The 26859-nt window shown below is 48.0% G+C and overlaps 1 protein-coding gene across 2 annotated transcripts in view; it reads right to left on the bottom strand.

The window, feature by feature from the left end:
- The window catches only part of MDGA1 (MAM domain containing glycosylphosphatidylinositol anchor 1), a 188689-nt gene that overhangs the window by 21399 nt on the left and 140431 nt on the right, over positions 1-26859 (bottom strand). The window contains exon 15 of one of the 2 annotated variants that reach the window (XM_021550432.2): positions 9531-9638. In XM_021550432.2, the coding sequence (XP_021406107.1) occupies positions 9571-9638 (68 nt within the window). In that variant the 3' untranslated portion in view covers positions 9531-9570. Of the gene's footprint in view, positions 1-9530; positions 9639-16965; positions 26352-26859 lie in introns of those variants that run through there. The other variant, XM_021550430.2, reaches the window with a different exon arrangement.

Here is a 26859-nt window from a genome sequence, read left to right as displayed (position 1 = left end):
ACACTGACCATCCCAGTCCCAGCATTCCTCCAGAGAGCTCTCTGCTCTGGGTTGAAGTTATCTCTGCTGAACTATTCAGACCCCTGGAGTCCTGGGAGAGATGGATTAAAGCAGAGCACACCTGAGCTGTGGAAAGCCCAAAGGCCATGATGCAGCTGAGCAGAAAGGTAATTATTGAGTCTGCTGAATATTTTATAGTGCATTCAAGTACTGAGACCACTATCAAAACTGGACATTATCCATTTAGATCCTTTTCTTCAAAATAAATGATAACCCTTTCAGGATGAGCTGCTGACAAGTGAAGAAGAGAGGCTGTGTGTCTGATATGGGAAGAGAAACTATGCCAAGAAGGCTGAGCATTCTCACCTGAAGGGCAGAAGAGATGGAAAATGAGCTCACAGAGTGCAGGCATCCCTCCAGATCATGGCATCATCCAAAGCAAATTTCCCAGCAAACAATATTTTTCAGATGGAGAATTTTGAACCCAATGCTCCCCAGAACAGAAGGTAAGCTTAGTACAAATGGCTTGGGAAGGAAAGGGGAAATAAAAAGGACTGTGCTGGATTGGGAATGTGATGCCATAGGCACTTGCATGCAAGGGAAGGCAACATGGCCCTGAGGAATCTGAGGAAGGAGCTGTGCTGTTGGGGAATTAACACTGGGGTGAAGATGTGGGTAAAACAGAGCTGTAGGTGTGGGGAACAGGTAATGGGAAAATTTGCAGAGATCTGCAGGGAGCAGTGAGAATGATGAGTCCTGTTGGGGGGAGGCAGCAGTGGGAGAGGGCAGTGCTTCCTTCTGCAGGAGGTGTACGGGGCAGGTGGACATCACCACAGGACAGTAAAGCTCACTGTGTACCCAGCCTTGCTCAGACACATAAAGAGACAACTGCTGCATAGAAAAACACATGAGCCATGAATCCAAACAGTAAACAAAATGAGTGAGAGAAGGGGGAACAGGAGACCACTGTGAGCAAAGAAGATGCCACATTGGACAAGATGAATGTTCCTTTAGGCCCTTATCTCAATCCCGACAGTGGCTGATATCAGATGCTCCAGCAAAAGCTGCAGAAACTATCTTCACAACACATCTGGGCATCTGTGTGATAGCATCCCCACAGGGGCTCTTCCTGCCAGACCTCATTTGCTGATCAGCCTGCACATGGAAATCAGAAGACTGAGAGCTCTTGTCAGTTTTGCTCTGGCTGATGTTGCAGTCAGAAAGACTTTGGTTAATATAGCCTTCTATCCCAGCCAGCTTCCTTCCCCACTTGCTCTATTCTGTGTGTGGTCTGGGGCCCTCAGCCCTTGTGGCAAGGGCAGACCCATGAGCTATGTCCCTAATCCCTGTGTTCCTGCAGACAAGCACAGCCCAAGGTGTACTATACCCTTTCTAGCTCCATCTAATTGCCATGGGTTGGGGGGTTCACTCTTCTTCATCCCGCTGTTTTAAGCACTTTGCAGCAGCATGCCACCACTCTTTCCTTCTGTGGAGGGCCATTCCTGAAGGATGGATTTGCAGGAGTGTGAAGAGCAAACCAGGCAATCCACATACCCTTCCAGGTGCTTGAGGAATTAAGTCTGCTGCCTTCATTCTGCATGTGGCAGGACTGATGAACAGAGGAAATAAATTTAAGGAAGGATCCCAGGAAGACAGGACAAGAATCTGAGCTTTACTGACAATTGTTGATCTGGGATTTATTGACAATTGCTGAGCAAGTTGATGGAGTGCAGCATTATCACAAGAGATCTTTGACAGGCCCTAAAATGACATTCCACAAGATACTAGAATAAAATCTACAGACCTATCGTACATAGATCTCATTTACAGCCAAACAAAACTTTTAAAACTCTTTTATTCCAAAGCACAAGGAGACCAAACAACAAGAAAAATTAAAAAGGAATAAAAGAGTTTTAAAAGTTTTGTTTGGCTGTAAATGAGAATTGCTCCTGGCTCTCTGCACATGATGCTCTTCTGGAGAATTTCTCAGCAGCTTGGGTGGTCACAAAATCACAGGTGGTGAAACTCTGATCTAATAGATTTTCTGGGTTAAATCCTCCCATGGATGTGATTATATGTGAGCCTGGGACTGCCTCCTGAAAGACCTTCCCACCCCTCAGCACTGCATGGGAAGTTGCAGCATAACCCACAGGGGCCTCCTGGCTCCCAGCTAGTTCGCTCCCTCTGACAGACTGCTAAAAACACAGTGGTTATTAGTAGGAGTGAGGCTTTAGTTTTGGCCCTCCTGTCCCTTGCATGCGCACACATACATACATGTGCCTAAGTGCCAGTGCATTGTAGCGTGCGCCGTGCGGGGCGGCTGCGGCAGGGGCGCGACCGTCCCCATGCAAGTTCTGCAATTCCCAGTTATCGCAGGGACAGACAGCAATGACACGGGTCTTCAGGCATAAAAAGATGGATTTATTCCTGGGCTCCCAGACAAAGCTGGGGGAAGGCGAACAAAAGTTTTTATATAGCAACTCAGGAGGCGGGGTGTAGGAACATTACCAATGAGGGTAAGGCTGAGGAAGGGTCAAATGTGGGACTAACATTTTGTAAACCTATCAGGGAGAACAGGGGAGGGGAATAATACAAAGTAAAAAATGGGGTGTCGAGGGCAACAAGACAGACACAGAACTCTCTGGAGAAAGGGGTAGGGATAGGGAGGATTGACAATTTAGAAGGGAGGAGGTTAGGGAAGGGCTTGGGAAGATTGGCAGCTGGAGAAGGGAGGGGATTAGGGAGGAGAACAGGGCAAGCATGGATTCAAAGCAAAACACACCACAACACCAGTGGTTTCCAGGTGCTTGAATCTGTAATTTCCCCCAAATTGCAGGATTACATGCCCAGTCAGGAGAAGTGGCTTTGTTCTATTCCCCATGCCCTCCCCCAAATAACTGATTCTGGGGAACACACTGCACCAATCATTGCTACTCATTGATGTCTCTACTGTGACATCCTTGACCGTGGATCACAGTCCCTGTGGCCTATTGTGTTTGGATTCACACCACTACAGCCCCAGGCAGGGGATGCATCTCATTGTCCTCACGGTGTCTGCTCCTGGAGGAGCCCCAGGGAGGCGATTGCTCAGCTGCTCACTGCTGCCAGCTCTCTGGATGCCTGTCCACATCTCCCATATGCCCTCCATGTCCCGCTGCAGCCCCCAGAGGGGGCGGCTTTTGCTCCCTGAGTGACTGCATCCCCGGGGTCACGGCTGCGCTGGCTGTGCGCTGTCACTGCATGGCATGTGGGACTAACTGAGACCAGGAGGTCATTCACAGGACTTGTAGCACACAGGGACTTTGATGGATACTCCATCTGCATTAAAAGCCATGGACAGATAAATCAATGGCTCTCCAGGAGGATCTCTCCACATACTATCCCCTTCCCTCTTCTTCCTCCTGGCCTTTGCGGTGAACTCTCAGGATCACAGAGAGGTAAGGAAACTTGAACTCTATGATGCACACTTTTAGGCCTATGCTGCCTGATTTTTAAAGGCTCTTTTTCATTCACTGCTGGGACACCATACTTGTATTTTCACAGTTTCTTCAGTGCAACAGTGTTCATGCAAGAGACAGCACACAAAGCACTACTCCAGCAAGAGTCTGCTCCCCATGGGTAAACACTGCCCTTCCTTGGGAGCAGTGTCAGCTCTGCACACTGTCCTTTTAAACTCAAGGTGACAGCAATAAGTAATATTTCTTGAACTCCTAATGGCTCCTGGTTTGGTTCATGTGAGCTTTGTGGTTTCTGGTACTTGCTTTGTAGTGTGGCTTAGACTGCCCAATGAAGAGCAGGAATCAAAACTTACTCAGAGACATATGAATGCTTGCACTTTCTTTCCCTTTAAATTAACACTTTCACTGTGTCAACATGGAGCTTTCTAGTCCACAGAGATCTGGGGACTTTATCCCCACTTTAATGTAATCCTTTCTTCAATACTCATTGTTGGTTTGTTGTTTGGTTGATTTAGGGTTTGTGGTTTTTTTGTTTTTGTTTTTGTTTTGTTTTGTTTTGTTTTGTTTGTTGATATGTTGGTTTGTTTTTTATAGGTAGCAATGCTTATTTCTAAGCTGCTTCCCAAACAAACAAAAAAAAAGCCTTTAATCAGGCTGGGAAAAGCCACAAATGATGCAAAGACAACTATGTGCTGACAGAGGTTACTGAAGCACACTGAACTTCACCACCCCTCCTTACAAGAGCAATGTCTGCCATTAATACAGAGCACAGATTCACAAAGTATTCCTTACATGGTTAAAAGTGTCCCTTTAAAATATCCTCTCCTTCATATAGATTATAACTACCCCTCCTTCCTCTCTTCCCCTTTTACTCTCCCAAAGTAAAAGCACAGTTTGGAGCTAGGGTAACTCCACTATTCACACAGTGTAGTTCCACAGCTCAGGGACTGCACCAGCCAGCTCTACACTGCTGCTCTCCAAGGTTTTCTGTGCAGCAGGGGTGCCAGGGGAGTGAAAGTTGTTTCTATGAAAAGAGTTGGAAACAAAACCTTGGATTTTGAGCTTGAATATTCAGGAAGTCAGAAAAGGTAGAGATGGGAGAAGGCCATAATTGTGCTTCTGGTAATACAACCATGTAGAAATGTGTCTAGCTGAATAGAGTAAGATCATATCAGTGTCACAGAATATGTGTCTGTGTCCAAAAAACTTGCCTCCAATGTTGCTGATGCACACACCGAAGTGGAGGACTGAGTGGTGGATCCGTAGCTCCCAAATTGCTCATAACAAAGATCCCAGTAGTGATCCATGCAGCGCCTGTTACTTATTCTTTGCATAAACAAAAGAATTCATCCTCCTAGGACTCTCAGTCTAGTTTCTTTCATTAAGAATAAATGAAGTATTAATAACAGCAAAAAAATTACAGAACAAAATTTTTTTTTTAAGTGTTTTTTCATTGGAACACATTTCCATAAAGCTCTGGCTGGAATAAGCAGCTTGTAGTGCAATGTATTTCAAATAGATAGAAATAATGCCCTAAATAACCAGGCTAATTAGATGTACTTTCTCCACAAAACCACAATTCTGATGTTCCTGTCTCGCAGTAATTAAAGAAGCATTTACCATGCATTGGAACTTTTAATTAGGTCTAACATCTAATAAACTTGGAGTAAACTAACAAATATTTTCTCTGCCAGTGGGTAGTTTTTAATCAGTGTTTAGAGGTTTAAAATTTCAGATAGCAGACATCAGCCAGTGTCTAAAGAGCTTGAAGAAGTGTAACCATTTGAGCAACTGTTGTGCTCACCCCTGTAATGTTGAAGGAACCAGTTCCCAGCCTTTTCCGTTTGGTAGTTTAATTTTTGTGGGGGGAGCTACTTGAGAAACTGTATTTGCACAAGGTTTTCTGGGCTGTGGAGTGGATGTAGGTATCTGCTGGGTGCCAAGTGTGGGTTTCTTCCCCGTTGCAACAGCTGTCCAGAGGGTAGACCAACACTCCTGCTGTAGTCAGTGGAGGGAAAGTAGGCTCATTGCCTCTCAAACAGTATTTAAGAGAGGTGAGGCCAGCCCCCTGCTGAAGATTCCCCTCTTTCTCAATCAAGACAGAGCACCTTGGTAGCAATCTGAGATTAAATATCAGAATTATAGGTATCTAAAGAGAGATAAGAGGCCTCTCCCTGACCTTTTTCCCAGGAAAGCCCTGCTAGTATGAGATGGAATTGTGAGTTTCCTGACGTGTCCCTACAGAGAAATCAGAGCATGGCCCACAGGAGAGCTGTTGTGGAGGAGGAGACATCTCCTGGTGGTAATGGTGTTTCAGGAATCCAGTGGGGACAGCTTGTGCTAGCCATGTAAAGAACTATGTCCCTTTCCTCAGGAGGGAGGGACAAGGCTGGGGGAACTGGGACCTGGATGATGAGGAGGACAGAGGGACTGGAGGCAGAGCTGTATCCACGTGCTGTGCCTGTATGGGGTAGGGAAATGGACACATCTCTTGGTGACAAGAGGCTGTGAGTAGGAGGGCTGGCAGCCCATCCTGTGCAGTTTGCTATGGCTGTATTGGGGTTCACACAGTAAGATAGATGTTGCAGTGGCCAGGCATGCGCACGGATGGACAGCAAAAGTGCACAGAACTGTCTGTGGCTGACAGGTCTGAGTGCAGGGAAAGAGGTCACCTGAGCTCATTAGGACAGACTTCCCTGGCAGAGGAGTAGAGTCTGCAATGGAGGAGTGCATCCATCTGCTTTTCCATAGCTGTTTCAGTGGGATCAGACAAGTACAGACCCTTTAGGACTTGTCTGCTCAGAAAGTTTCCCGTGCAGCAGGACAACCTTTTTGAATAATAAAACACAAATCTTTTGTTTTCCCCTTGAAGGTGGGGCATGATGCTAGAGCTCTAAAGCATAATCAGCATATTGTGCCGCTGCAGCATCCTAAACTGCCTCCAGGAACCAGTCATGCTCTCTTCCCATGATGAAATAGCTCAGAAATTTACACATTCTCTGCAGAAGAAGGGGCAGGGAAGTAGAGTATAGGAATATATGTTAAAGGACCAGCTGAGGAAACAAACAGAGAAGTCATGAGGCACATGCACAAGGTAAAGACTGAGGGTATGCTCTTGAGAAAGAGAGTGTTATGGAGGATTTGATACAGTGAAGAAAACTGGCAGGATGTGGAAGGGGTAAAGACTTTCAGATTTGGTCATGAAAATAGGGTTAGGATACTTTGGTGGGGCAGGATGAAGCCCAGGAACTGCTGAAAAATGGGCACACAAGACAGTGCCTGTGAAGGTAATATTTGCTTCAGCACATCTGACACATGCCAGTACTTGTGGAACAGAAGTTTTATTTTCTAAATCTCCTGCATCTAGGGGATTACTTTTATGTAGCTTGAAGTACCAATAAATGGAATAAATATGTGCCATTATCAATAATAATAACAGCCCTGGAATATTTTCTACCCAAAGATCTCAAAGCACTCCTTTTTGTGATTTATTCATTGACTCTTTGCATCCTCAGGGAAGGAGGGGATTATCATGATCACCTGCTTTGCAGGTGGTGAAATAGAGGGTAAGCAGCTGAGCTGTGAATAGAGCCATGACTGTTCTCTCTCAGCATCAAGTTCCCAAGCCAGAGGTTGGGAAGAAAAAAGTTGCAGCAAATGCCATGAAAAGCCTCTGGCATGCCTCCCATGGAGCATGCCAAGGGGTACCTGCTGAACCTTCCTGATGTGACTGTCATGTGCAGACAGACATTCAGACACCATGAGGGCAGAGCCAAGCAGGCTCAGGCTTGTGCCAGGCAGGTTCTCTGGTGCTCTGGCTCCTATGTCCTGTATCCCAGCACCGTTTGGAGGTGCTCAAGCTGTAGACCTGTTTTTGAGAAACAGGTTTACATGCTTGAACCCCAGCTCTTTCTCCCTTCACTCCCAGGTACCAGGCTGGTTTCTCACTCACTCATAGGGGCAACTCATGGGTCAACAAGGGTGTTCGGTGTGATCTGAAAGTGTGGAGAATATTTGGGGTCTGCTACCTCTTTCTGTTTATAACTGATGTTCAGGTTAGCTTTTAAGCTAACAGACCAAAGAAAAGGGGCACAGGCTCACACAGCTATGGGTGACACAGTTTGTGTGCTCTATATGCTGTACTGTGTGCAATACATAAAGAGTATACAGATTTTAATGGAAATTTGATAGGGAAACCTATCTCTGCATATATCTTTAAGAAACCTACTAGGAACTTATCTGGGAACTACCAATGCAAAAGGCAGCTTTCCACAGTTGTGGAGAAGGTTGTCTCCAGATGCAGAGCAGAAGTTTATTACATTCCTGTGCAGTGGGAGAAAAGCTCAGACCCTAACTGGACAGGATACAGTTAAGTTGCTTGGCCACAACCAGTATACTACCAAAGCCTAGTAGGAGGCCACTGTAGCCTCTGTGCTGGTGAAGCCTCTGTTTTACTTCTGTCTTACCTCCTGGCCCTTTCCATCAATGTGACTCTCTCTTTTTTCACTTACTGCCTTTACTGGACCTGGCTGAAAATACACACAAGAAAAGCAGGCCATCAGAGCCAAGCTCCTGAAGAGGTTTTTCCAGTGGGGGCCAACAGACCAGCTCATTTTGGTCTGCTGGCCCCCACTGGCCAAGGTGGCCTAACCTTGCTTACACTGGCTGGCTCTGTCTCTGTCCCTCAGACTAATACAAGCTAAAGTGAAAAGCCTGAACTTGCCCTCTGCAGCTGAGGAGGGGCCAGGGAAGTAGTATGGCAGCACTGAGAGTTATTGCTATAGCATTTATGGATCATGTTGCTATGAATCAATATCTCACCATAATTACCTCATTTGCCCGTTTTTCAAATTAGATAACAAGGTTCAATGCTTGACCAGATCATTCTTCATCCATTTGCATTTCCTCCTCTCCTTTGCAGTGGAGGGGAGCCCCTCTCCTATAATCAGCAAGCCTTGAGGTGAGTGGAATTACACCCTGAAAACTCCTTTGTCTCTTATGCCTGAGCACTGTTATCAAAAGGTGGAAGGCCAGGCCAGACTGTGCCCTCTGGGAGGACAGGGAGTTCTTCATCCAGCTGGTTCCATGCTGAGATGGGAGGCAGAAAGCAGTGAGCTCATGCTCTGTTTGGACAGTGACAGTTCCATGGGGCAGGGCTCATCCATCATGATGTGATGGCTGAGGAGAGCTATGACTGTTTCGAGCTGGCTGGCTGCCTCCTGTGCTGCTGCGGCTGAGGCTGCTCCCACAGGGAGCTCAGGACCTGCAGCATCCCTGGGGAGCTACTGTATGGGGTCTGGCGAGAACTCCCTCCTGAGCAGGGGGACAGTAAGGAGGACAGGAGATCCCCACTGTGACTCAGTGTTTGGGGAACAGAGAGAATCCATTTGTAGGGGAGCTACTTCTGTTTCACCCCCATCTCTGAGAAGATTTTTTCCCCTTTGACCTGGCTGTTCTCTGTGCAGAGGACAGGCAGTCTCCCCCTAGCATGTTTCCTGCTTGTGCAGGAGCTCATGATTTGCATCACAGACACGCAGACAGGGGTTGATTTCTGGCTGAACCCATCACCCTCCATGTTGTGGTTGGGGGCTTTTTTATTTCTCTTGTTAAGCAAAGCATCATGCTTATCTGTGTGATGACTTGTCTTTTGTAAAAACAACACTTGCTCAAAATCAGAGGATTGTAATATCCTCAACCCCTCTTCATGCCTCATTCTCCTGAGCCAGCCTCCAAGGCAATACCTATTACTAGGTATTACAGGCAAAGAAAATTCTTGTAGTCAGATGGCTCATTAGCTCCTGCTTCTCTGGGGACACCCCTGTACCTTTCCACTGCTCTCTCTCCCCTGTGAGGAGCAAGGGACTCCACCTTTGCCAGGGCAAAATAAAGAACAATTAGACAGTCATTAATCTGCAAGAAGGGAGGGCAGGAGGAGCATCAGCTGCTGAACTGCTGTTGCACAGCTGAAGTGTGGCTTCCCAGGGCTAAGTGGGAGTGCAGCTTGTATCAGAGATGGGGGAACTGTCTTTTGCCTCTCCCTTGCTGTCAATTAGTACAAGAGTTTGGCCTTACCTCCAAGTAGCCAGAGACCTCAGGAGCAGCTCTCAAAGCTTCAAGCAGACTCTCTGGAGACTAATTGGGGTCCTTCACCTCCTTTAAGCTGATTCTCAGCAATGTGCTCTGGAGTACAAACAGGAGAACAAATTATTATTTTGCCAGGGAGTCAGCAGGGCTTTACCAATTCCCTGAAGCCTGAGAGGAAATAGAAAGAGACCTGGGAGACACGGCCCTGAAGTCAGCAAGCCACTTTCAATCATTTACCAGTAGTCCTGGCAAACTGGGGAGGTCCCAGATGACTGAAGGTTAGCAAATGTGATGCCCATCTACAAAAGTCAGAGGCGTGATCCAGGAAAATACACATCTGTCAAGCTGATCTGAGTACCAGGGAAGGTCATGGAGCATGTGCAGCATGTATGGGACAATCAGAGGATCGGGCCCAGCCACCACAGGTTTAGTAAAGATAGGTGCTGCTTAACAAACCTGATATCCTGCTGTGACAAGTTGACCTCCTTGGTGGATGATGGAAAGGCTGTAGATGTATCTTCCTGGGCTGCTGTAAAGCCTTTGACAGTATTTCCTCCAGGAGAAACTGGCTGTTCATGGTTTGGGCAGGTGCACTCTTTTTGGGCAAAAAACTGTCTGGATGGCCAAGCCCAGAGAGTGGTGGTGAATTGAGTCACACCCAGCTGGTGGCTGGTCACAAGTGCTGTTCCCCAGGGCTCAGCATCTTTTTAATCTTTATCAATACTTTTTAATTTTTATCAATACTCTGGATGAGGGCATTGAGTGTACCCTCAGTCAGTTTGCAGGTGACACCAAGATGGATGGAAGTGTTGATCTGCTGGAGCATAGGAAAGCCCTGCAGAGGGATCTGGACAGGCCGATTGATGGGCCAAGGCCAATTGTATGGGGTTCAACAAGACCAAGACTGATAACAGCCCCATGCAGTACTAAAAGATGGGGAAAGAGTATCTGTAAAGCTGCCTAGCAAAAAAGAACCTATGGTGTTCAGCCTGGAGAAAAGGAGACTGGAGGCACCTTATTGTTCTCTACAATTGCCTGAGAGAAGGTTGTAGTGAGATAGGGGCTGGCCTCTTCTCCCAGATAACAAGCGACAGAAAAAGAGGAAATGGCAATGGCTTCTGCCAGTGGAGCTTTAGATTGGGTAATGGGGAAAATTGTACTGAATGGGTAGTCAAACATTGGAAGAATAGGCTGTCCAGAGAAGTGGTGAGGTCACCATTTCTGGAGGTGTTTAAAAGACATGTAGATGTGGCACTGAGGGACAGGGTTTAATGTTGGACTTGGCAATGTTGGGTTAATAGTTTGACCCAGGGATCTTAGAGGTCTTTTTCAGCCTAAATGATTTGATGCTTCAGTAAGGTGCTTTGTGGCTGGAGAGAGAGACCCTTGCATGGCAGGGTGGTACCTGCAACAGCAGCCAGCATGGAGGCTCCCTATCCACAGCTTTCAGACCCTGCATGACACTCCCTGCTCCCTGCTCACGTCCATCTCTGTGCCCAGGTCCTTGGGCTGATGCTCATCCAACCTGTAAGGGACCATCTACCTTCTTCTGTACCTTCTCCTCCATGGAAATGTGTGGGGAGACTTTTATGCATGGGGGAAGCTGCTGTTTTGCTAGTTTGCTGCAGAGGAGGAACATGTACATCCACATGGAAAAGCCCCCCTGTTCCCTCCTGCTGCAAGCTGATGGTGGCTTACATGAAACAGTAACAGAAGTGTCCTATGAAAAGAGAAGGGAAAAGACTGCCCAGAGCTCTCCTGCAGGAAAGGTGTTTCCTCCTGGGGAGAGCAGAAGGCGATGATGTTGCTCTGAAAAGATGCTCTGGACTGCACTAGAATATGCTTTGCTATGAGTTTGAATGGCAGCCGGTTATGAGCCCCAGTGAGGAGGGCAGCAGGATTCAGGCTCGGTTATTAAGACCATAAATCATGGAGACAGTCATGGGAAAGGCTGATGAGAAGAGTATGTGCAGCCAGGAATGCCAGGAGGGAGAGAGGGTGGCATCAGAGACACAGAGCTTCTAAACACTGTTATTTTAAGAATTTTTCTTTTTTTATGGCAATACTGTCATTTTTATCAGAAGAAGGGACAAAATTATTTTAAGCTCCCATTTCCTGAAGACCCAGGCATGAATTTCAGGTTGCTCCTGATGAGAGCAAAGGCTGGGGAGTCGGGGGTGAAACAGCATTAGCAAGGGCTGCAGGGCAAAAGTGAAAGGCAAGAGGACAGGGCTGGAGCAAGGCACTGAAATACCAGGAGCCACCCATGTTTGAAGGCAGGCTGTTTGCCAGCCGGGATTTGGGACTGCAGTATTTTCTTTGTCAAAAGCAGAAGGCAGGTTTTGGTGAGGTGGGGAGGTCAATGCACAGCGCTGTCTGTAGTGTAAGGTGGGGCTGTTCGAGGGAGCTGGGAGGAGGCTCTGCAAAGCCAGGTTTGCTGCAGCCTTTTCCCTTGGGCAGCCCATGTGGCACTGGCGGCTTCTCTGCTGCCCGAGCCCTGCCGCTTGTGGTCAGCTCTGCTATCTCTGTGCTGTGCTCTAGGTGTGATGCCTAACTACTTGAAGGGTACAGCAGGCAGATCCTTGTCCACTTGCAGCTCTCCAAGCCTCCCATATCTCCTCAGGAACGTTCAGCTCTTTCTGGTTAAATGCTGAGATCTCTCAGAAATATCTGGGGCAAGGAGAGGCAGTCCCCTACAGCTGTACAGCCAGTGTGCCTGCTGACTGCACTTTGCTGTTGGGCAGAAGGAAACTGGCTCTGGCTTAGCTCTGACTTTGGTTTTGGCTCTCACTCAGAACATCAGGCAAAGCTGGAGCTGCACAGGGACCTATAGTGAGCTCTAGGCACTACTCATGTACTGGCAGCAGGGCTCTGGCTTGCTGCAAAGCCCATTCAGGACACTGGGTTAAAAGAGGCTGAGTTTGTGAGTGTACATCCATTGGATGAAGGATACCTCAGAGATTTTCCTCCACAGTGTAGCTCTTTTCAGAGGCAGAGGAAGTTGAAATCCAGGGCAGCCCATGAGAACATAAAACCTGGTCCAGGGTGAGGTGCTAACCAGGCTGAAACAGGGCAGGAGCCTGTCCAATGGTTGCAGCTTAGTGTTCAGGAATGGGATGGGACCCCTTTCCTTCTCAGTGGTGTGGAGCATTTTCTCATGCTTGCAAAAGCAGGATGTGATACCTTTGACCTGCTTTGTAGTCTGCTGACAGGCTTCACTTGCAGCCTTGCACCTTGCAGGAACAGCCCTGGCCCCTCTTCCTTGTCTGCTCTCAAGAAAAGCCCTCAGAGGCATGTCAGTCTGGCTTTTGCATGGAGCAATCTGTGATGCATCTGCCTTCCCTCGTGCCCAGGGGCTCACGTGGGATGTGGAAAAGCCCTGCAGGGATGCATGGGTCATCTCTGAGCTCCAGCTGCCAAAATCTTTGGCCTGCCCTGGCATCCCCCATCATAGCCACCAGCTAGCTGCAAGGTACCAGGCTCTGGGCTAGCCTGTCTCTTCTCAAGGCAATGTGAAATAATTAGCTAATTAATCCCCATTCCCTCTCCACGGCAGGGAGTAGTACTGGCTCAGTGCCAAACCAGAGGTACAGGAGCAGGCAGTGATCTTGCCTTATGCTACATGAGTGGAGGCAGTGGGAAGGCCACAGCATCCCAAGCCCTTGGTGCAGCAGGTTACAGGGCAGGGAGCCCAGGGGACCAGACTACACTGTCTGCCTCCTTCCACTAAGAGTCCTGAGTGCAGCAAAGAGGATCAAGATGCAGCCGAGGGAGGCTGAAGGGAGACAAGGTGGCTGTCCTCAGACAAGGTGGGGCAGTGCTTCTGATATGCCATAGAGGCAGAAGAATTTCCCAGAGATCAGAGATCCAGCGGTAGCAAAAATCCAGGAACAGTCTGTAGCTGGCATCAGCACAAGGCTATTGCTGACAGAAAAGTGCTGGGTAGGGAGTCAGGTTCAGTCAGAGCCCTCATGGGTGTGAATGTGTGGCATGTATATGGGGCCACACATTGATGGAAGAGTGTGACAGTGTGGGGAAACACAGCTGGGGGGAGGTGCCCCTCCATCACCAGATATCCAACCATATGCTAATCCAACAGGTCTCCTCCTTGCCGTTCCCACTGAGCTGATGGACAAAGCTTTTCCAGCCAGACTCAGGACCCAGCTCTGCTCTGGGGCTCGCATGGGCTGTCAGGATACTAATGTGGTGGGCTGCAGCTGCAGCTCATATCTCTAAATCTTCTCTGCTTTTTAGGTCACTTTGTTCTGCTTATAAATCCTGGTCTTGTCTTACAAACCATAAATCTTCCTCTACAGTCAGCACCATTTTTTTCCCTCTGGTCTTGTTAAATAGCAAGGTGAGAATATTTAAAATTCAGATTGTTGCATTTTCTGTGGTTTTTGCTTGTAACAAATATTCTCTTCCATTCTGGGAAAATGCCACAGACCTGTGGCCAGACAGCCTTGCTTAGGAATTTGTAGGAAGAGAGAAATAAGGAAAAGGGGTTCCAAAGGATATGCTGAAATAATCTGCCACTCACACAGCCCTTGCATGTATGTACAATTACATGCATGTGTGTGGCACACCTGATGCACCTATGTGCAGGCAGCCTTATCTTCCCTGCTTTCACCCACTTACCACCTTGCTGGCACTCGCCATCTCTCTTCACTGAGGCACAGCCTTGCACAGATTAGAGCTACATCTTGTCCCTCCACCTCTAACCCTCATACTCTCATATCCAATCCCAAGCATCTGGCAGGGAACAAGTGGTTCCCATCCTGTCCCTTGCCAAGCATGGCCATTTACAAAAATCTAGTCTCTGCCATCCCAGCTTGGTGCTCTGAGCCTTTGCACCCCACCCCCTCCAATGTCAGGAGCTACTTCTCAGCAACCTCTATATCCAGCTGTGCTACTCATCCCTTCCTGCAAGATGCTGGTGGGATCCCCTGGCAGAACCAGCACCTCTCCTCTGCTGCTTGCCCAGGGAAGGGAGAGAGTCTGTGAGAGTTGGGTTCATGTGGTAAATAGCCCCTGCCAAGCACCAGGACAGCGCTGCATGGGATCAGGAGCCTGCCAAAAAGTTGTGTGTGATGGTACAAGGCTAGCACTCCATGCTCAACTAGCCTGGAGCCTGCAGATATGCAGTGAAGCATCCTTGTGTCTGCATTACAGTTCTCTTCTTAATGACTGTACAGCTCGTGTTTCTGCAGGTTTCACATGAAGGACTCTCCTTCCTTGAGCATGAAGTCAATACTCCTTTCGATCTTCATCACTCACTGTCTGGCTCCAGGCTTTACTTACTGCGCAGCATCCAATCACCAAGCCAAAGACAAAAGCGGCTTGCTCCCCTGTGGTCTTTTTGGTGGGCATTCCCAGTGATCCGGCTTTAACGAAATTAGCATTGCTTCTATCTTTGGAAGTGATATTGCTGTCTGCAGTGCACAGAGAAGGGACTGAGCTGTAGCAGCTGTCCAATCAATAGTACAGAGCACCTTGCAGGAGCAGCCTGAACCTCAGCCTGGTTTCTAATCTACCAGCACATCCTCTTCTCCCTTATGGAAGAATTGCGACATAGAGCTTGGGAATGTATTAGTGTGTAGGTAGTGAGAGTGACCATAGATGGGGTGTCAGGCAAACACAAACTAAACAGTAAATTCTGGGTTATTAGAGGTAATCCCCAATGGTTGTGCCCTGTCTGAGAGAGCCAGAGCCCAGGCTTTTACAGTATGTGTCATTTTACAGCTGACAACACCGTAAAAAATTTGAGTGCTTCTGCAAAGCAGAGCTAGTGTGGGGACTATTAGAACAGCAAGAATTAACAATTAATGACAAAAATGCAAAGTTCCAGGACAAAAGGTAAGTGGCTGGAGTAGACTCCCGCTCTCTGGGTGATTTTAAATAATGTTACATTTTCCTTCTTTGGCTGTCCCCCTCTACCTCATTCCCTCCCAGTCTGTGCCTATTCCTTCAAAATATAGCTTGCTTTCCTGGCCAGTCGCTGTCCAGCCTCAGAGCTGTTCTGGACTGTGTGTGAAGGGAGAGGGACTTTGAGGAGGAGTCACAGCAGAGTGCGACTCTGTCTCAACGTGTGCATGACAAGGGTGAGCTGAACTTGGGCAGGAATGACAGAGATGAGTGCTATGTGCATGCATATATATGCAAATATATAATATATATGTATGTTACACACACACACACACACACACACACACACACATATATTTGTTTAATAGTGCTTTCCAGTATTTTGACCTGAATCACCACAGCAATTCCAGAATCCAGCTCCCTTCAGATTCCCATCTGGAGCACTTAATTTTCATTATGAGAGGGGAAAAAGGAAGCATTTACTAGGCACGATTACTTTCATAGAATCATAAAACCAAACATCCTCTTTGCCAGTGGGTTTCACAACTGCTTGCTATGATGGAAGCAGAGGAGGCAGAAATGTTGTGTTAGTTTGGAAGACTCTTCTGCATTGGTTTGAGCCCTATCCCAGACTTTCTCCAGGCTGCTCAAGATGCCACGGAGTCATCATCATTAACACTAGCTGAAGTGGAGGGTATGGCAGTTGTTTATATCATCCACTGCCCCACAGTCAGGGTAGGCACCTGGGTGCTGGCTTTGTTTTAGAGTCTGATGAGGTTCAGCCAACAGCAGCTTGTGGTGCATAAAGCAAAACTATGTTTGGCTTTCACATGCGGTTCTTTCAAGTGTTGCTCTTAAGGGCTCAGATGAGGTAAAGTTAACTTAGGGCCTAAGCTGAGTAGCCCTGTAGATCTCATGGCAGAGAAGACATGTTCACCCAAGAATACCTTAGGCATCACATGGGTCATGGTTGGCATTGCCCATTCTCTGATGGGTCCTTGGAATAGCTGGACCTATGCTGGAGACCCTGGGGTGGAGGGGAGTACCAGGAGAAGGGGCCTTGGCACCACACTGACAGCCCAGGGCTGTTGATTTGTTTCACACCTACTAGTTTTGGAGCTGCTGCCTTGACTCTTCTTCTTGTGGCAGAAGTCAAGAGCAAAGGACAAAAGAATCAGTTTTGAGTGGTACCATCAGCAGCCAGCAGCCTCAACAGCTGCAGGTCTGGGAAAAGGCAGGAGGAGTGCTGGGTAAGGGAACATCAGGGGAGGGCTCTGAGACACTCCCTTCACAAGGGTTCCCCAGCACTAACTGCCCCAAACTTGCCTGTGCCATGTCCTATGCCCAGCCTCTGTGCTAGGGTTTGAGCAATCTAAGAAGCCTGCCCCAGGGACTTCTAATCATATCTTTTGGGAAAGGCTCAGGGTCAAATACTAGCACATGCCTCAGGGCTGGGCAGCAATACAAGCTCCTCCCTGCCCCAGCCACTGTCAGCACCAATTGCAGGCTGCACCTTGTCACCCCGACCCCACAGAGAGGGACACACAGGCTCACCCACTTGAGTACTGCAGCTTTATTTGAATGAAACAATCCACATTGAGAACCTGTAGGTTACATGGCGAATGCACTGGGGCTGGGGGGAGGTGGTGGATGAGGCAATGCTTATAAAACATCTCACCCTGTTTAAAAGGTTCAGTTTAGTCCTTTGTGTTTTGTGCTTTTAACATTGTGGACGGCTTGGCATCATGGTGGCAAGGAGGGTCCCAGCTCCACTCAGTGGCGGCGATGGCACTCTATGAGATGTGGAGTGGGGATGGGACAAGACATGGTGGCAATGAGGGAGGTGGGTGGAGATGAGGCTCTGTCCCAGGATTCCCACCTAGGATACTGATAGCAAAAACCCAAGAGACACCAGAGGACCCCCCTCCCTTCTCCACAGTATCCCCAAACACACAGACTTTGTCTGTCACTCCATTTGGGGGCTGCTTACCAAACACTTCTGTTAGGTCAACCAACACTTTCTTACTGCCCTTGGTGACCTGGAAGTGTGAGGCAATGCAGTCCCACTGGAACTAGATCCCACTGAAGTGGCTCACTGTTGGGCCTGAGCTGGTTCTCCCTGCACCTCAGAAGTTGAGGATGGGATTTTGGTGTGATCCCCTCCTATGGGATCCAGGGATGAAGTCTGCTGCCATCTCTCCAGGCTGGAAATGAAACACTTGATGAGAGTTAAGTAAGGAGCAGGGGGATAGACTGAAAAGAGTGTGGAAATCACTGTCTGATGCTCACTTTTGGCCAAAAGCAGATATCACAGTTGTTTCCCCATGAGAACAGTTGTATCTTGGATGATGGCCCCTTTGCTATGTGTATTGTGATACAGGCAGGATGGCTCTGACTGGGTGCCAAGCAAAACCATGCTGGCACCAAATTTCCCATTCCATCTAGAGATTAGAGATTGTCTCCATGCTGTCAGGCAAGGGCTGTGACTAAAACCACAAAGAAGAACCATGTATCCATAGCATTCACAGCTTTTAGGGAATGTCTTAAGATGAATGCATGCTGTGGAACCCCCTGCTGTGGAATGAGCTGGTACATCTAGAAGATCCCAAAAATGGGAAAGCAGGCCAAACTCATCTATTTGAAAGTACTGGCACTAGGCCACTTTACCCAGCTTTAACACCAACAATTACATCAATGTGCTGTGAAGCTGAGGAGGAGCAGCAGGGAAGAACAAACAAAGTTTGATGTGAGGAAAAGGTCACCTCCAGCAAACTCTGAGAGAGTCTTCTTGTCTCAGGATGCTACATGCATAGGAAAGCTCCAAGTCTGTAAATACCTTCCCTCATCAGCATCTGAATTTTCCCAGGGAAAATGCTCACCAGTCCCTTGCTCAGTCTTTGTGTGGTACATGCTGCCATCCATACAAAAGACCCAAACACTACTCCAGTCAATGCCTGTTGCATTTTATAAATAGAATGGTATCTATATTCTCCTCTCAGCACAATCTAGGTGCTGTCTGAGCTGACCATGCTGCTACAGCCTGGCTATCACTCTGTTTACTGATACCCACAGCTGGCTCTTGAGAACAAGGCCCAGTGAGACATAATATACCAAATGCCCCAAATTTGAAGGTACTCTGAGTTGGAGCATGGACTGTGGAAAAGGGAAAGCTGGGGAGACCACCTCCAAAAGGGGCCCTATTTCCTCCCTGCTGCATTTCTGGCAGCTTCAACACACCCACACCTCAGCTTTTAGCTTTGATCCTCTACAAGCTGCTAAGATAAACACCTTACCAGTGACAGACCTACAGTGCAAGCAACACCTGGAAACAGCTTCATCTCAGCACCACGTTACTTATCAGGGTCAACAAAAGAAAACTTGTTGGTGCCTGGCTGCAGAGGCTGCAATGCAGAGGAGGAAGTGAGGTTGCACTTGCTCTTGGCTAGTTTGGGCTCAGCCTTGAGCTGCTGTAATGCTGATAGCAAAGGAGGTGCAGCTCACTCAGAGTGGCAGAGCAGGATTGCTGACATCTCACACATCCCAGCTCCTACCCAGGCCCTGCCTTTACGATGAATTGAGGCTTGCCATAGTTATGCAACTTCTGAAGATCTTGGAGCATCTCTCAATTGTAACAGCTGGGCTTTACACAACTGGAAGCCACTTCACTGCCTAAATGGCAGGACCAGAGCCCATCTTCCCCAGCCAAAGCAGATCTCTGCTGGCTCGCAGCAGCAGCAGGACAGCTTTTATCTTCCTACAGACTTGGCTGGAAGACAGGACAGATGTACATGGGTGGCAGAGCAGACAGGTACCCTTCACCTGGCTCAAAGCTTCAGACAAGGCCCCAGCCATTACAGCATAAGGTATATCCATCACTATGAGCTTTGGGCACTGGGGACTAGCAGTGTATGACAGCTGTCCAGCTGGCCCTATCTTATACTGAGTTTAGGCCATTCTGGGGGTAAAAAATCCCACTATAAGTCAAACATTCATAGCCCAGTTTCCTTTTAGAACAATAGTTAATGGAAGTGCAAAATTTTGTCTTATTCCACGGGAGCAAATTGTTTATAGGCAATAGCAAAAGCCAGCAAAACCTGGATTTTCCACAGACTTGCACAGCTCTCTACAAAAACCTCTAATCACCCAGCTCTACCTTTGCAACAGTAAAGACGGCATCTCTCCCTTTCCCTTGTTCTCTGTCCCATGCTGTAAAACCCTCACCATGAAAGGCAGCAGAGAGGAGGACAGTGCTCACAAGTTGGGACCAGCCCCTTGCAGCTTTCGTCAGGGATCACCCATGGGAGGACAGTGGTTTGCCTGGCTTCTTCATGGAGGATCTGGAGCTGGGCTAGTACATTTTACTGGGAAATTTGGTCTCAAAATTTTCTTTAGTATCTCTGCTCAGCATCTGAGAAGCCTCAGGTCAGAGCCTGCTGCCTGCCATGAGTGAAGCAAAGGACAATGCACTGTGGAGCTCATCTTTCCTCTCTCCTTTTCCAGAAAACACACACAAGTTCTGTTCCATCCTTTCAGCCATGCATGTTGTGATCCCTCCTTTGCCTCTGATGAAGCCAGGGCATGATCCATACTAGGTCCATGATGGAGCCAACACATGCCCTGAAGTGCTCCTGCTCCACCACCACCACCCAGGCAGCCCCACCAGCCCCTCAGGCTTTGCCAGGGCTGCAGGGAGCAAGATGGAGAAGGTGCCAGAGCAGATCTAAGTGACCTGGACTGAGGCCCCATTCCCTGCAGCCACACAGCACAGGGACACCATAAGTCCTGCTGACTTGCTGTCTGTCTCTGGAGCTCTCTCTCTTCTTGAGAAAGGATGCTTGACAGCAAAGTCACCGAGCATGCACATGAATCACAGCCCAGGGTCTGGATGTCAGGCACACATCTCAGACAAAATGGAGTGGGATGGCACTGTTTTTCCATGGCCAAGAGGTCATCCTGCAGACTACAGCTGTCTGCAAGCTGCATCCTCCCCCACTCTGTAATGGTGGGTTGGTCAAAAGTAGTCCTGGGCTATCCCACAGTGCTTCTTGGGGTGTTTAAAGCCTCCATGGCACAAGTGGTCTGAAATGACCATAACAAACTATAAATAGCCATCAGAAGACTCCAAAATCCCCTGTGGTGTGCTGGGTCGTGGCAAATGGTCAGCCAAACCGACATGTGCCTTAATCCCAAGGGAAGAACTGAAAACACCCATAGACCACAGCCATCATTTGGGATGCTGGGTGTGCCAAGGCTATTCAACTCCCTGCTGGAAACCAACAGCTGCCAGTTACTATTACCATGGAGTGTAAATTTGGTCAGGTTAAAATCCAATAGCCAGAGCTCTCCAGCACTTTTCTTCTGTAAAAGCCTTTTGTCTCTGGATGAGCAGCTATTAGTTGGGCCAAAGCAAATAAAATTATGGCAACAGCCTGCACAGAGTCCTGCTGCTGCACACTTGTTGCTGTGAAGAGGGATGCACCCACATTGAGGGCAGTCTGGAAAAGACAACATATTGGGGCAGTTTAAAGGACCAAGAGTGGTCTTTCCCAAGCCAGGAGTGCCAGGAGGCCTATCCTTTGCACAAGAAATACTCTCAATGCAACTGCTTGTTATCATTGAAAAGCAGGGTCCTTCTCCCTGGCTGCAGGAGCTGGGCATCAGTAGGTGCTGTGGCACTGTCTTACCACACCCAGCTCAAGGCACAGAGCCCATGTGATATGTTCCTCCGTGCCATTGCTAGGGCACCTAAAGGCACCCAGGAAGTAAAGGGATGCTGCAGTATTTCCAGAGAAAAACACATATCAGCATGGTGCTGACAAAGGTGACTAAAACAGCAACATCTTGAAGCAGCAGCTTCCTGAGCTCTCTGCTTTAGCAAAATGGTTTGTCTCCAATTGGGGTGAAGTGACACCATTTCCTCCAGGGACTACTAAAATGTCCTGGTTCCTTTGCCTGTTCCTGCCTGGGGCAGCTTGAGGACCCCCTGACAATTCCCATCGATATTCCCTGCCTCAGCCTTGCTGAGAGCTAATGGGGAGCAAGGTTTGCTCCTGATAGTGCCTTGCATGGGGACCACTTCATGCTGGACACAAGGCTCAGGGCAGTGGTGGAGGGATGCTTCTCCCACCGGCATCACTGACTGTCCCCCCCAGGCTGAGAAGCACCCGACACCAACCCAAAAGCTGTGTGCTTTTTGGCACAGAGTGATAAGGACAGGCTGAGGAGGAGGAATTCAGACTCTGCTCTCCCTTTGGTAGTAATTTTTTTTGTAATTCTGGAGTAGTGCACCCACAGGATTTTGTATAGATAGAAATGAAATTTCAATACTTTGGATAGCAATAGGGAATAAAATATAATTTGTATCATATTTACTACACTAATTCTCATATCTCTAAATTATTTTTGCAAAAAAAATTACCAGCCTAAGTATCTGAAGCCCCCCCACCCCCACCAATTTTCTCTGATTGCTACCATATTTCTTTCCAGAAGAAAACTAGCTCAGAGAAGAAGGGCTCCCTATCACTGTTGCTACAGCTGTGCTCCAGGCAGCATGCTGTGCAGCTCTGCTGGAGCAGCTCTGCATGCCTGCCAATCATGGAATCCCAGAATATGCTAAGTTGAAAGGGACCCATGAGTAGTTCCCAAACCATTTGTGCACTATGCAAGGTTTTTCATATACATGAAACAATTTTTCACTCCCATACAGCTGGGAAGAGTTGCACTCAGGTGTTCCTAATTACATAACTCCAGATCAAATGGAACACGTGAGGTCCACCACTTTCCAATGTTTGATCTTTGTGGAAGAAAAATAGTTTAATATTATTATTACCAGCCAGGAACTGCATTTCAGGGCAAGCAGCAAGAATTGATGTTCATATTGTTAAAAGCCATGGATTAAAGTTCTGTTGATGACCTATTATTTGGACTTGCACTGAACTGTAGAAAATTGTAATTAAAAAGTACATTTTTCAGAATATGATGAACAACTACAAAAAGAGGTTTCAAGTGTAAGTTTCTTTGTAAACTGCACTTGTAACTACACAGTAGCATTCACTACTTCTAATATCTACAACTTATACCCAGGAGCCTGCACACTCACATATTTTCTGTTCTACACCCTGAAAAAAAAATAAAATCGAGTATATCTTGGCTAACACCCACACAGCATTCTTCCTAATGTATTTCTACAACTACCAAGCAGAGGTCTCCTTGTAAAGAAAAGCAGTCTCTTAAATTTATATTGCACTTTTCTTCTGCAGGGACTTTCATACTATATACAGGAATAATATCCACCATTGCTGAAATGCAGCCACTTCTGGAGTGGAATAAAGCAGCTATTTGATAGGCACAGATCAACATAAAACAGGAAAAGAAACATAACATTGGGACTGCAACAGATATTGAAGAAGACAGACAGTAATTAAGTTTAAGGACTGTAATTTAGCCAGAACACTGTGAAAAATGTGAAGGAATCTTTAATCGGAAGGGGTAAGGAGCATGGCTTTACATCTCACCTGGATGCATTACCTCCACAAGGAGACTTGCCTCTCTAGCATGGGGTAGTAAACCACAAATACCACTACCCTCAAAGAAGAGGGACCCTGCCTCCCCTCCACCCCATCACTGCACAGCTTCCCATCCTTGCTGCTGAAGTGCCTCTTTCCCCTGATACCATCTCTCAGCACATCTGCCAGGGAAATGAAGTCTTTCCTTCTGTCCTCAGTACTTCTGAGAAGCAGGGTTAATGACTTTTCCCCAAACTCACCACCAGCTGCTTTCTAGCCAGAGATGAAACAGTAGAGCTCTAAGTGGGAAGGGGCTTCCTCAGACTTTTACTGAAGTTGAAGGACACCTGACAGTAGGAGAAGGCTCTGGCTGGGAGAGCCTCCTGGCTCTGTCCTGGATCTGCAGCCACCAAAGGGCTTCTTGCCCCTGTGCCATAGATTGGTGTGGTGAGGTTCTTATATCCTTCCTCTCAGGGGCTGGCAACAGGGCATGGGCTCCATGCAGACATCCCTTTCTGAAAGTGTGGAGCCCTTTTGCTGACACTTGCCTCACAGGTAATGCTTTGCCCATCATCCTGAACCTTCAGGCTGCACCTCCTTAGCCCCACAGCACCTCAGATGCTCACTAAACAACAGCAAAACCTGAATGCTTGTGCAACCTGGGCTGAGCAAACCCACAAGGGCCTCTGCCTCAGAGCTTAGAAGGTGAGATGGTTGCCCTGGGCAATCTCTTATCGATGGGGAAGCACTCTTGTCTCCACCTTTTGCCCAGCAGAAGCCTCCTGCAACCAGCAATGCAACACAAATGTTTTGCTGCTGGCACATCAGGAGCCATTGTGAAGCTCCCAAGCACCACTGGGAAGCATGACCTCTCTCCTAGGAGTGAAAGTGGACTCTTACCAGAAGTGGGGTGATGACTTCTGATGTCCAACAAGCACAGAGGAAAAGAAGAGCACAGGGCTGAAAGAGCTCAGCCTAAAAAAGGGCAGCACTGGCTGCCCATGAAAATGGCAACAGACACCAAGACACAGAATTGCTGTCGGCACCCACTGCATCTCATGGCACTGCCTGGCCCTGGGCAACAGTCATAGGCTTCCTGGTCAAATGTGCACTGTGATTGAGGTGTGGGCTCTGGAGGGAGGAGTGGAGACAGAAAAGACACAGTCCCAGTTATTGGAAATGGAGAAAAGCAGAACAGGCTGGGGAGACCTGTATCATGCCCTCCCACTGTCCTGCAAGGCCTCCTGTGAGAAGGTCCCCTTGACCCTCAGAGCTCATGTCCTTTCCCTCTCTGATGGTGGCTGGATCTCCTGGGATCCTGGGAGCTTTCCCCCTCCATCAGTGAGGCCCCAGCCATGGCTGGAAGCTGAGCAATGCATGAGGCAGTTTATACATTCAGGTGATTTCAGTCAAACATGGCTGTCTTAGAGAAGCTGATCTATTAATCAGAAATGGGCAAGGTGCCATGGGTACTGGGTCTTCAGTGAAACAGCTATCTTATCTAGATATCTTCTCTGTGGTGTTCCAGATAAGGATTTGGGATGGGGTATCCCTTAGGAGGAAGAGTCACAATTAATTGTGATTGTGGGCTGATAAACCCCAATTCACAGCCTTGTGGGGCTAACTCTGCCCTGTGCAGGGAGGTAAGTCACGCCCAGAGCTGCTTCCAGGTACAACAAGGCTATCACAACTCCTGTTTGGCTGGTGCAGGGCAAGTCCTTCTCCTGGGAGCTCATCTGGAGCAGCATGCACCTCCACCTTGAGGAGGCTGGCCAGATCTGCTGCAGGTCTGCAGCTGAGAGAAACACCAGCTTTACCCACTTATGATACCATCAAGAAAAAAGTGAATTTCCCCCTTGCCTGTTCCCTTGTTCCTCAGTGGCAAACAGTGCCACAGCTCACCACAAGCCTATTTTGGGTCAACTTCCTGCCTACATCCTTCCTGGAGTAGTTTCCCGCTTGTTCCACCTTTCAGCTGCTCTACCCACTGCCCTGGCAGTGGAAGCTGAATGCCTGTGTGGCTGCATGTGCTGACAAAATTCAGCAACCTCAGCCCTGAGCAGTGATGCTGTTGCCACCTTTTGCTCACACTGCAGCGAATGCACTGTGCATGTAAAAGGCCTTGGGAGGTGAGAGAGCAGCATTGCAGCTGCCTGAACTGCCAGCCCAGGGGCTGGGTCTTGAGCACAGGATAAAGAACATTTAAATGCCTGACTCTTACCATAGTCCCTAAAACTTGAGCTGGAGGAAGTAATGGAATAAAAAAACAAATAAGTAACAAAATACAGGCAGAGAAGCAATTGTGGGTTTAGGGCTGAGGCAGTTGCCATCCCAGTATTCACAGGGGGAAGCCAATGTGCAACTGCTCCACCCTTCCAGTCCCATCCCTTGACATCCCATCCTTCAGCCCCAGAGAGACCAGATTTTCTGTCTGCAGCTCAGACCTGACGCCTATCCAGCATGAGTGCTGAGACAGAAAGAGGCTCTTGGAGGCACATGCTGCAGCTGGATCCAGACAGGACTTCACCACTCAGCATGGTCCATGTCATCACTCGCTTCCTTGCTCCATCTTCTTCGGGCTGGGGGATGAGGAGAAGCACAGAGCTGTGGGGAAAGGCCAAAGCAAACCACAGCAGGGGCAATTAAGTACATGAGCGCCTGGAAGATGTGGATGGATGGAGACACTGAAGCACATGCGGTGCGAGGAAAGGCGCTCCAGTTGCCGGCATGTGGGGCGTCTGCTGCCCCACAGACGAAGCCGGTGTTACTGCAGGGAGCTGCAGTGGGAGCAGGGCAGCCCCAGCCAGGGGGAAAGCATGAGGAGACAAGGGGAGTACTGCAGGATATCATCCACTAAGCTGTGGGCTCTGCAGCAAAGAAGGTAACTGTTCTGGTAGAAATTTGTGCTTTAATATATTTTTGTTTGTTTAAAACGAGTTCACACTTCCCTGAGGAAGCCCTGTCCGACATTCCCATGGAAACATGGGTGTGGTTTTTTTTCTTCTTTCATTTACTCTTCACATTTCTTCATTCCCAGTTTTTGTGTTTCATTCCTTCTTTTCTCCATGTGTGTTTCTATCCTTCCTCTCTCTCTCACTCTCTCTCGTGCACGTGCTTTTTAAAAAAAGTTTTGTCTTTATTTTTAAATTTTGTTCTAGACATTATGACTTTCTCAAGGACTGCTCCAGTTCTGAACCAGATCCCTTTGCATGGTCATGCCTGTCAGTCTTTGGTAACATATGGACACTTTGGTGTGCCAGAGAGGAGGGGAGGAAGAGGAGCAGAGGTGGCTGAGTAGGAAAGGAGCAGGAATGTCTTGGTCCGAAGACAGGAGCGCTCACTTGCCATCATCTGAGCAGTACGTAAAGGAAGAAAGTCAATGGTCCCCAAAGCAAAGGGCTGTCCAGGGCTGGGACACTGCTTCCTGGAAGAGCAACAGCTGCCAGTCGAGAAGGGAGAAAGAGAATTAGTGATGGGACAGATACAGACCTCATCAAATAAGTCAGCATACATCTATGTCTTCTCCCACCCTGAAGGACAAAGAGTTCCCTGATCTTTTGGAACATACTTTGAGCCTTTCCTGGATGTTCTCAAGGTTTCTCAAAACTAACTTTGGAAAAAAGTTTGAGTCTTAGACTCTTTTGCAATCCAATCCTTTCTTCCCCAGAACTTTCAACCTGAGTCAAGCAAAAGACTCTCATTGTGTTATGGTTATATCCTAGGCTAATAGAGACGTTTAACTGCACCTAAAATTTTGAAAATTTTAAAGTGTTCTGACTTTTGTTTCCCTCTTCATCTCTGGAGTTAAGAAAATTGCTAGAAGTGACTCTTACTCTGAAGGTTTTCTTGCTTCAAAAGTAAATAAACCAAACTGAACCTTGCTCTCAAGTGCCTGTCTGGCTCTGGTTTGCATACCCTGAACATCTGCTCTCTGGCTCCCCTGAGGC

Source organism: Lonchura striata, chromosome 3 (assembly GCF_046129695.1).
Source record: "Lonchura striata isolate bLonStr1 chromosome 3, bLonStr1.mat, whole genome shotgun sequence".
Classification (NCBI taxonomy): domain Eukaryota; kingdom Metazoa; phylum Chordata; class Aves; order Passeriformes; family Estrildidae; genus Lonchura; species Lonchura striata.
Note: the sequence above shows the minus strand (reverse complement) of the source record. Positions and strands in the feature narration are given on the sequence as shown.